Source organism: Olea europaea, chromosome 12 (genome assembly GCF_002742605.1).
Source record: "Olea europaea var. sylvestris chromosome 12, O_europaea_v1, whole genome shotgun sequence".
NCBI classification, from domain to species: Eukaryota; Viridiplantae; Streptophyta; class Magnoliopsida; order Lamiales; family Oleaceae; genus Olea; species Olea europaea.
This window is the reverse complement of record NC_036248.1, coordinates 26,287,110-26,297,826: the sequence shown is the minus strand read 5'-3', so window position 1 is coordinate 26,297,826 and position 10,717 is coordinate 26,287,110. Positions and strand designations below refer to the sequence as shown.

Genomic DNA, 10,717 nt, shown 5'->3' with positions numbered 1-10,717 from the left:
AAGATTATCAAGCATAAATAGAATTTGATCGTTAGATCATTTGACATGTTTAGTAAGTTGGAAAACAAAAATAAATCGAGACATTTGTTGTTTTGTCTTAGATTAGGTTGTTTGATCGATACTTACGCTTCAACGGAGTCATTCTGTCCAAATAGATTAGCTTGCTAAAGGAGAAAAGAAATCTCATGTGAACCCAAGTTAGGAAAGTCAACGAAATTAGATCAAATGACTTGATAAAGACAACATCAAGAACATAGTGACTACCAAACGAAGTAATTACTCACCAAATATCATACATAGCCAAGCTATGATTGATAGATTACGATTTAATGACAACTATTGCATTTCATATTGATAGTGCCAATTTCACATATTTTGATTTCTTGAAATGGAAGATATGGTGATATAAAGGAGAGGTAGAAATACACTCATGGCCACCCACTATCATCAAGTACTCGTTATGACATTTTCTCACCTCAAAACTAATTTTTTAAACTGTTGGAAAACAAAGAGAAAGATCTCTTCATAAATTATCAATTTAACGGTGTACATCGAGAATAGTATGGTTTGGACTTCTAACGTTGGTCGACATGTACATAATGACTTTCAAACAACTGGCTCAAAAGATGAAGATTTTCACATTGGGGCTGGCTTCAAAAACTCGTACGCATTGAATTCTTAAAGATCACTTATTCTGTCTGTACATTTATGTCTTAATGCATTGAATTTTTAGCATTATTCCACAAGACAAGGGACACCAAATATTAGGTGTCTTTGTCTAGTGGAGCATGATGACTTGACTTCCACACAATGAGATTTCACATGTCCTCAGCCTTGAATGATACTATTTACCTAAATTTATTCAAACTAATTGTTTTATTTTTATTTGAGTTTTTTATGGTTATGGTTTTCAAATTCAATGTATGGGCAAATTTTGCTCCACACCACTTCCCAAAGTAAATTATTTTTTAGTTTGACAACTCATTTAAAACAGATCAGAAATCTCTAGGGAGTTGACCAATTTTGCAACAAAGGGACATAATTTAGCCCTCGTTTGACAGCAAAATTTCATCCTAAAAAATCAATTTTTTGACCATCATTTTACTATTTCAATCGACATTTTTCACTTCTTCACTCATAGATAGGACTCACTTTTCTTTCTAACAGTTAAAAAATTAATTATCAAAATCACTACTGAACAGGTCCTTAGTTATGACCCTTAGTTTTGAGAAGTGATGTGGAGCAAATTTTGCCCAAACATCGAATTTGAAACTCAAGACCATAAAAAGAGTGAAAAATAATAATAATTTATGTAAAAAAAAAAAAAAAACTAAAAACCATTTTTTTGGGAAATATGAAACTTAATCCCATCACTGGGAAAATAAGTGAATATAAACTAGAAGAAGAAGACAACAACGATGCAACTATGTCATCATGATCAGAAATAGTTGAATTCTCTGCTGAATCGAGTTGCATTTTACTAATCTGTCATAGCAACTCCTTTTGGAATATCCCTAGACGTGCCGTGAGCTTGGTGTCAGGAAATATAATTGGATCACACGAAAAGCCTAAGAACTCGAATACAACATAGAAAGTATTGGATCAAATTTTTTAAATTCTTTTTGTTCTTTGATCCTATGAATATACTTAACATTCAAATAGTCTCCTAACTATTATTGGATCAAAAGGGTTAATTTTCATCAGATTTTAAGAGATTATTAAAGCATCAAGAAAACTTACACATCATCCATAAACTTTGCAGAAACCAAAACGCTTGTAATAAGCAGGCGATGAACATTGAAAGAATTGATAGGCAACAATGGCTGTTTCTGCGTAAACCGCTCTAGATAAATGTATGCAGTGATATAGCAAGAAGGGCTGCAGTTTGCATACTTGAAGATCCTCTGCAAGTAGCTGTTGAGAGAAATGGTAGGCCTTGTCAAGCCATGGAAGATAGAGATTTTCTGCGAGTCGAGACATCGGAAGACGTCATTGGTTTCAGCTACTCTTTGAAGAAGGGAAGAGAGGAATGTAATGACTTTAGGAATTTCTTGAGAATTCTCAAAATCTGCCATTGATGGATGTTTTGCTCGTTGATTATTAGTGTTTGGTGGTACTTTGATGGCTAAATGGTATTTAAATTTGTGTAAGACTATGTATGATGTGAAAAGAGTTTTTATGTGTTTGTGCACTTATATAGGAATGCGATTGACCCGGAAATTAATGGGATTGGAATGAGCTGGTAATTCCATTCCACAATTTTAATTTTATTCCTACTTCTTAGTGAGATTCATATACCTAGCATTTTCTTTTCTTTTGGAATATGAGCATGTTTGGTAAACTTAAATCATAACGTAGGTTGGTTATTTTTTATTCACATATCTTATATATAGTAAATTTTATAACTTAAAAGCACTATCGAACAAGCACAAATTATGTTCATTCTCATCAATATTGTGTTAGTGTGTATTCTATTTGAAAAAAGGAAAATAATTACGATAGATGACCAATATAAATGTTCATGACCTTTCTGATATACATCTCGTTCGGAGCATTCCCTACTAGCAATGAGTCATTTAGTTGTGTAAAATCTCGAATTAAGTCAAAAGTAGGCCATGATTAACAAGTGTATATCCCATAATCAAGATGACACTTCAACGTCTAGAGGCGTCGAAAGGTAAATAAAGGTTCTTGCCTTCTAATGAGCAGGAGTATATCGAAATTGTAGAAAAGGACTTTAGAGGACTTAGGTTTTTTAACATAAAATTTGAATAATTAAATGTAAAAGCTTAGTTTACCATGAAGTTAAGTTTGGGGTTTTACCATAAAATTGGACTTAAACAAAGTTTGGTACGGACTTTTCTTATAATGGACGAAAAGGGTCAAAAGTATTTTGCTAATTTGGAGGAGAGATTTGTGTTTCTATATGACCAATTTAATGGCCACCACAAGAAAAGAATACATTAGTTTCTTATTTCACCAATAAATTTTTTGTTTCCAATAAGTAAAGTAATTTTTCTAAATTCAACTAAACATGCTCCTAATCCTTAATGATTTTATATTCATTAAATTCACATTTAAATAAAACCAACACTATCAATAATTTGAACAACTATATGTAGTCAAAAATTTGTTTAGAGTTTAAGTAGATATCTATTTAAATAAAGATATGAGTTAAGTCACTCGACCTGCACCGATGACCACGGGGATGATCGCACCCTCACATGGAACGAGTGGATCCTGTGTGAGTTGAAAAATCCCCACCCCTATGTGTGTGTGCGAGGTCATCCTCATAGTCACTCTTGTTGTTCATGTAGCATAACCCAAAAGATATTGGTAAATTTTAATAATCTAAGCCCTTTTTCATAGCTCTCGTGTTCCCACGATTCTTTTTGAACATATGGTTACTAGAATCATGACAAGGTGGGCAATTGGCCAAGTTTCTTGGACATCTATTACCATCTCATCTAACCACGAGCTTATAGATATACATTTAAACTATAACTACGAATAAAACACATATGTGGGCCGTCTTAGTTGATCTCTAAGCTACTACAAGACAACTATTGTAACACTATTCGACAATACCTATGCGGTCCATCCTCAAGATGGCGAGTTTGCGTATTTTTCAATCTTTATAAAGAAATACACTCTACTAAGCAATATGAATGTGTTATCATGTTCCATCAACACACTAAAAGGGTTATACGATATAACCGCTGTGGAAGTAGGCCAACATTTCTATTGGCAAATAGGGGGTTTCTAAGTCCATGGCCAAGTACTTATTACGTCTTGGGTTGTAATTGCTATTTTATTAGGTCCAGCTACTATAGCTGTTTTCGGAACCCACAAACCCTTCTGACTGGGGGTCAGAATTTCTTCGAATATGTTCTTGAATTCATTCGAGATGTGAGTAAAACTCAAATTGGAGAAGAATATGGGCCTTGGGTGCCTTTTATTGGAACTGTTTCTATTTATTTTTGTTTCTAATTGGTCTGGAGCTCTTTTACCTTGGAAAATCATATAATTATCTCATGGAGAGTTAGCCGCACCAACGAATGATATAACATATTTATCTCATTTTTCATAGTACATAAAGCAACACATCAATTTCAAGCAACCATAATAAATTGAGCTTTAATTACACTCAAACTTCTTCCATAAGCAACAATCAACCATCAATAAAAAGAAATATTTAATGATTACTACGTCATATATTTTAGGATATCAATAATAGTAAGTTCATAACAGCACTTAAAATTCCCCAAAGAGCTAAGCACTTATTGGAGTAAGATTGCAGCTTTCAAATCATCATGGAAAGTGGAAACCCTATCTTAATTAAAATGGAAATAATAGGCTTCCTCCTTCTAAACTCAATTTCTTTTAAAACTTTACCTAGGGGCGGACCTAGACAGTTCGAACTGTGGGGTCCAAAAAGAATTTTTTTTCGAACAACGTATCATGAACAAAAAGGATAAATCGGTTGTTTGCTAAAGATTTAGGATTTGGACTTTTTGGGGCAGAAAATTAAGTTTTCAGCAAATAATAATAATAATAATAATAATAATAATAATAATAATAATAATAATAATAATAAATAAAATTTCAAAAAACTGTGAGGTCATTTGACCCCATGTAGGTCCGCCCCTAACTTTATCCGTACCTACTTTGATGAGATCTTTACTCTTTTTGATCAGCATAGGGGTTGCGAGATGACAATACTATTGTAATTACGAGTCTCTTTTATATCTGCAACTTTTGTCATAGTATAAACTGAAAAGAATGTGCTTAAAAGATTGCACCCCTAATTTGGTCAAAACAAATGATGATATTAATTTTTTTAGATTACTCATAGGGATAAATTTGGTTGAAAGTATCGGTAATCAAATTCCATGCTTTCGATAATGCTATAATTATATGGTAACTTGAGCTTGCAAAAAAAGGATATAATGATTTTGGAGTGAATTTCACCAAAATGATAATTGATTTTCATAAGAAACCACATTGCTTGACACTTTGCATGGTGGAAATTGTTTACGTAATTACAATACTCAATCATACTAAAGGCTACACAGTACACATATCACATATAATATACTAAGAATATAATTTTTGAAATTTTGAACTAGTCAATTAAAAATGAATAATTGGCATACTACCTCTCTACGTTTGCATGTTTTACGGAAGACCACCTAACCTATCATTTTAGCGCAAAATCCCCTTAATCACCCAAACATTGCAAAAGGCCCGATGCATTTACATCTAATAGTTTATACATTGAAAAATAGTTTAAAGGGCCAAAATGAATAAAAACTCAAATAACATTGTTGTCCATTCAACTCCACATATTTACTCAAGATTGTGTTTGCTTAAAATAAAGAGAGGGACCAACAGGCGTAATCAACATAGCAACCTTAATAATCTACCAAAAATTTCAAAATCAACACAGAACGAGAAGTCTTTATTACGCAAATTTTATAAAATTCAGGGTTGTATTAAGCAAAGTTTATCGATTTCAAGGTTGATTTGCTCACAAACGTTTGAACAATTAACATGGTCTTCTTCTTCCACAATACAGATACTGTTAGGAGTATAACTCAAATAGGAGTCTTTTGAATAGGCGTATTCGACTTGAACTAAGAGAATATTAACCTAGGGCTTACGAAAACTAAGTTGAATAAGGAAATAAAATCCTGTTGAAATTGGATCTCCTAATTGTAATATATTTTCTTGCCTTTTAGGACTCTTCTAGGGTAAGCCTATAAGTACGAGACTCCTCTGATCATTTGTAGAGAGAGTAACATAGAAGCAATATTGCTAATCTGTCTTGTATTCTTCATACTGTTGAATTAATAAACAATGTTCCTCTATGTTTATCCTTTGTGTTCTTTCTTTACAAATTCAATCTTGTATTTTCATGGTGTGATCTAGTATACTTCAATATTGTCATTAAATCTCGTTTTTTATAATCCGATTTGGAAACAACGTGTTATTGGAGCTTTCGCGCCCGACAAGTGGTATTAGAGCGAGGTTGTTGATTTTCTGTCGATTGGTTGAAATTCTTTCAAGATGGTTGGGTTGAAGTATGATGTTCCGCTGTTAGATTGCAATACAAGGTTCTCGTTATGACAAGTAAAGATGAGAGCTATTTTGATGCAATTGGATTTGGATGATGCGTTGCTGGGTATTGAGAGGATGCCAGCTGGTTGGACAACGGAAGGATCGGAAGGCTGTTTCATTGATTCATCTTCATCTGTCCAACAATATTCTGCAGGATGTCTTAAAGCAAAAAACAGCATCTACTTTGTGGTTGAAGTTGGAGCAATTGTGTATGACTAAGAGTCTTACAAGTAAATTGGCTATCAAACAGAAGCTATATTCACATCGCATGGCGGAAGGAGAGTCGTTGGAAGATCATGTTCCCATATTCAAGGAAATAGTTGCAGATCTGGAGACATTGGAGGTTAAGTACGATGAAGAGGATCTTGCCTTGATCCTATTGTGTTCGCTGACTAGATCTTATGCGTCGTTTTAGGATACTATCTTGTATAGTCGAGATACTTTGACTACAGAAGATGTCTATGATACTTTGCACTCAAAGGAGAAAATGAAGCATTTGGTTGGAGCTACATCAAGGGATGGGAAAGCTCTCGTATCTCAAGGTGGTCGACGAAGAGGTAGATCAAGAGTTAGATTTAGCAATGTGACCTGTTACTACTGCAAAAGGAATGGACATATTTGAAATGATTGTGATATGTTGCAGGCTATAGGTGATTTAGCTCTAAATCGTGGGGTGCAACCTTGAATTCAAACGAAACCAATGTAGTTGAGAATTGTTCAGATAGCGAAGAGGTGATGTTAACCGTAATATGTGATGTGGAGTCTATGCCTAACAAAAAGTGGATTCTTGATTCAACGTGTTCGCACCATATGTGTTCCGATAGGAATTTATTTCAGACATTTGAAGCTGTTCAGCAAGGTGGAATTGTAATGGAAAACAACCAATCTTGTCGTATTGCTGGGATCGGTCGAGTTAGATTGAGGCTGCAGGATGGAACATTTAGAACAATTGATCAGGTTCGACATGTTTCTGACTTGAAAAGAAATCTCATTTCGCTAAGTACCCTGAATGCAAAAGGGTTTAAATTTTCTGGAGAAGGTGGAGTCCTGGAGGTCCGAAAGGGAGTCCGAGTTGTATTGGAGTGATGGAAAAGATCCCAGTTGTACCTTTTGTAGGGGAGTACAGAACCAGTTAAGAGGAGACATTTGAACAAGTTTAACATCGTGGTGGAAGTTTAGTTTGGTACAGTACCTCTTGTGTTGGGCTCTGAATCGATTCAGAACACTATTAGGAAAAGCGTTGGTGATTCCGCTTTGCCACCAATTTCAGTGAGTACACTGTGTTCAGTTACTGGGGTAGGACTCGTAACATAGGTACCGTGGTGTCAGCAATATCTGGGATACTTCTAGGGACGTTGAAAGCGACAGTTCCAGCAAGGGACCTCCTGATCAAGCATATGGTTTGGTTCTTGCTACAGGGTGTGCTTTGGCCCAGTGTGAACAACATTAATTCCTTGGTGGAATTGGAAACCCTGGGGATTGGGTTTGGGTGTCAGTTATGGACGTCAAGTAGAGGACGAGTGTTTGGTTTATATGGAGTGGTTATTGTGTTGAGGAGATTCGGCCAGTTAATTTCGATGCAGATAAATTTAAAATCTAAGAGTTTGGTTCGTAACACTGGAATTTGAGTCAAGGTGGAGATTGTTAGAAGTATGACTCAAATAGGAGTATTTTGAAGAGGCATATTCAATTTGGACTAGGAGAATATTAACCTAGGGTTTAAGGAAACTAAATTGAATAAGGAAACAAAATCCAGTTAAAATTAGGTCACCTAATTGTAATATATTTTCTTACCTTTTAGGACTCTTCTAGGATTAGCCTATAAATACAAGGCTCTTCTAGTCAATTTGTAGAGAGGGTAACATAGAAGCAGCATTGATAGTCTGTCTACTGTTGAATTAATAAACATCGTTCCTCTACATTTACCCTTTGTGTTCTTTCTTTACAAATTCAATCTTGTGTTTTCGTAATGTAATCTAGTACACTTCAATATTATCATTAAATATCGTTCTTTATAATTCGGTTTGAAAACAACGTGTGTTATTGGAGCTTCCACGCCTAACAAATACACATTCCAATTTCAAACAAACAGCAAACCAAGAAAACTCCCACTTATATGACATTAAAACACTTCATGATACAACACTACATGAAAAATCGAATAATAACTTATTTTCACCCTTCACTACCCACATTAATAAACAAAAAATACAAAACAAAAAAAAACGAAAAACGAAAAACCAAAAAACCAGTTTTTAAATAAACTAAAAGCTCAGGTTCATCTCAATTTCCATCCTACGTCTGCACAAGATCCATTGCAAAGTGTTTAGGGGGAAGGGGGTTTACTAAGAGAAATTTTATTATTTTAAGAATATAAAAAACTATAGTGAATTTGTGCTTGATTTTTATAATATATCAAGAACATAAAAAACGGAGGAAGAGTTCTCAAAATTTGAAGTCTCTGATTGTTAGTCATCTGCAGGGTAAAGTGCAGATTCATGCGTTGTGAAGAACATCCATTTTCATTCATAAGGAAAGCGTATAATTTGTTTCCTCCACCATGAATTTGTCTAAGATGCTCTCAAGTGAAGATATGGATTTGAAAGATGGAAATACCATTTTGAGTTTTTATTCATTTGGCACTCTGACCTCTTTTTACTGGATAAATTAATAGATTCCAACGGCAGGGTGGAGAGTTCGATTCCTGCTGGGAATTTGCGGCCAAAAATTTGGTATAGAGCAATCACTGTGGAGGAGGGTCTCTTGTGCGCAGAAGTGTATAGGCAATGTGGGGAACCTGTGATTCAGTTGAGGCATAACCCGCGATTTACCCCCTCCAAAGTTCTAAAAGCAAGGGTTTTGGGGGTCCAGAATTTAGTCTGGTGTAAGTTGGGATACCTGGATATAAAAAAAAAAAAAAAACTAATAGATGTAGTCATATAGATGATAGGGAATTTTGTTGGGCCTGGGGGGGGGCCCCCCCCCCCCCCCCCAAAAATCTGTCCACAAAAGACCTCTCTTCCATGACATCTGAGTATACATGTGATGCCTATTAAAGAACCTGCACTTTCAATGTCATCCTTTCTCAAATAATTGTTAGAAGATAAGAGAAGTTGTATGGAACGAGTTGCTTAGGTCTAGTCTGGTCAGACCAAAGAAGGTATTAATGTGCAATTATGCTACACGAACAGGCTCAAGGATAGGATAAAAAAGAACGGAGATACGGGTCGTCATATGATTGAACAATTTGAAAAATAAAAAAATAAATATCTAATCATATACTATCAAGTCAGTCTGTCCATTTTTGGCTTGTCTCTAAACCTGTTCAAGCATCATTATTCATTAATGTGTGGCAAGAAAAAGTGTAACACAATGATTTGATCTGCTGGTTTTTAAATTTTTCATTCACGATTTTGTGAAATATAATTATAAATTAGAGTAGGACAAAACAAGATTTGGGAGAAATATTGGCAATGAGTGGTCATCCTCTAACATTATAAAATAGTATGACTTGTATGAGGTTGAATTATTGTCAGTCAAGATGGATAAGAGTTGTGAATTATCAGCTGGTCCAACAGGGTTTTGACACGTTTTACTCGTAGTATAGTGAGAGAGTAAAAGATGGTGGAGATAGAAAATCTTGAAATTGTGCCACACCCGTTAAGGAGGCATGGGTACATGTTAGTCTGATAAATGAAATGGGAGTAGAGAAATATTTTAATTGTTGATTGAATCTTTTAATAGTATTTTCATGTTTTGTGCTTTCAACCTACTTCGTTATGTGTCTACTAGGCTTATTTCAACTCAAGACATGCACCATGTAGCATGTAGGTAGATAGTTTACATGCACCTCTAAATGACATTCTTTACCCATAATTATTTTGCCATCATATATCGGTGGTGGATAACCAACCTTTGTAATGTTACTAACACTGTTTTCAATGTCGTAGCTCGGTCTTGGAGTGTCATTGTCATCATAACCAACGCCAAATCCAGAACTCTAGACAAGCCCACTAGAAGAGTATACCTACTTGATCCCGATCCGTACCCAGAGCTACATTTTGGGCTTGAATACCTCTCCCAACTATAGTCTAAAGTTGGACTATGGATGGATCCACGACCTTCTATGTTCGTCCTTAAAAAAGTTGTCAATCTCATGAAATATTTGTTTAAAAATGAGTTTGAGAAAAAATGAATTTTGAAGAAATGGGTTTCAAATTGGGGCAACTTAAGAATGTGAATTATTAAAGGATAATTAATTTTCTCTCTCATCATATTCCTTCCCTAAAAATCTACTTGTAATTACTGTTCTCCATTTTAGCGTCTCCGAGAATAATGAAAGAATAAAATAGGGATAATTTTTTTCTGATTGTTTTTGGATAACGACTACTTTTCTATATGTTACAACATGTCACAACCACCATTCTGTGTGTTATTGTAATGACCTGAACCTCATGTCCCACGGTTCTCTTACGTATTATCAGTTTTGGGATAGATTGAGCCCATCTTACCTCTCCAATTGGTACTAGAATTCAAGTTAGGTATCTTATATGACATACATCTTGGATTCAAATCCTAAAGAGCATGATAGAATTTT

At 34.8% G+C, this 10,717-nt stretch overlaps 1 protein-coding gene across 1 annotated transcript in view; it reads right to left on the bottom strand.

Moving 5' to 3' along the window:
• The window catches only part of LOC111406841 (cyclin-U4-1-like), a 3,665-nt gene extending 1,590 nt beyond the window's left edge, over nt 1–2,075 (bottom strand). Inside the window, exon 1 of the mRNA XM_023036208.1 lies at nt 1,741–2,075. Within this exon, the coding sequence (XP_022891976.1) occupies nt 1,741–2,075 (335 nt within the window). The remainder of the gene's footprint in view (nt 1–1,740) is intronic.
• Between the last annotated feature and the right edge of the window lie 8,642 nt (nt 2,076–10,717).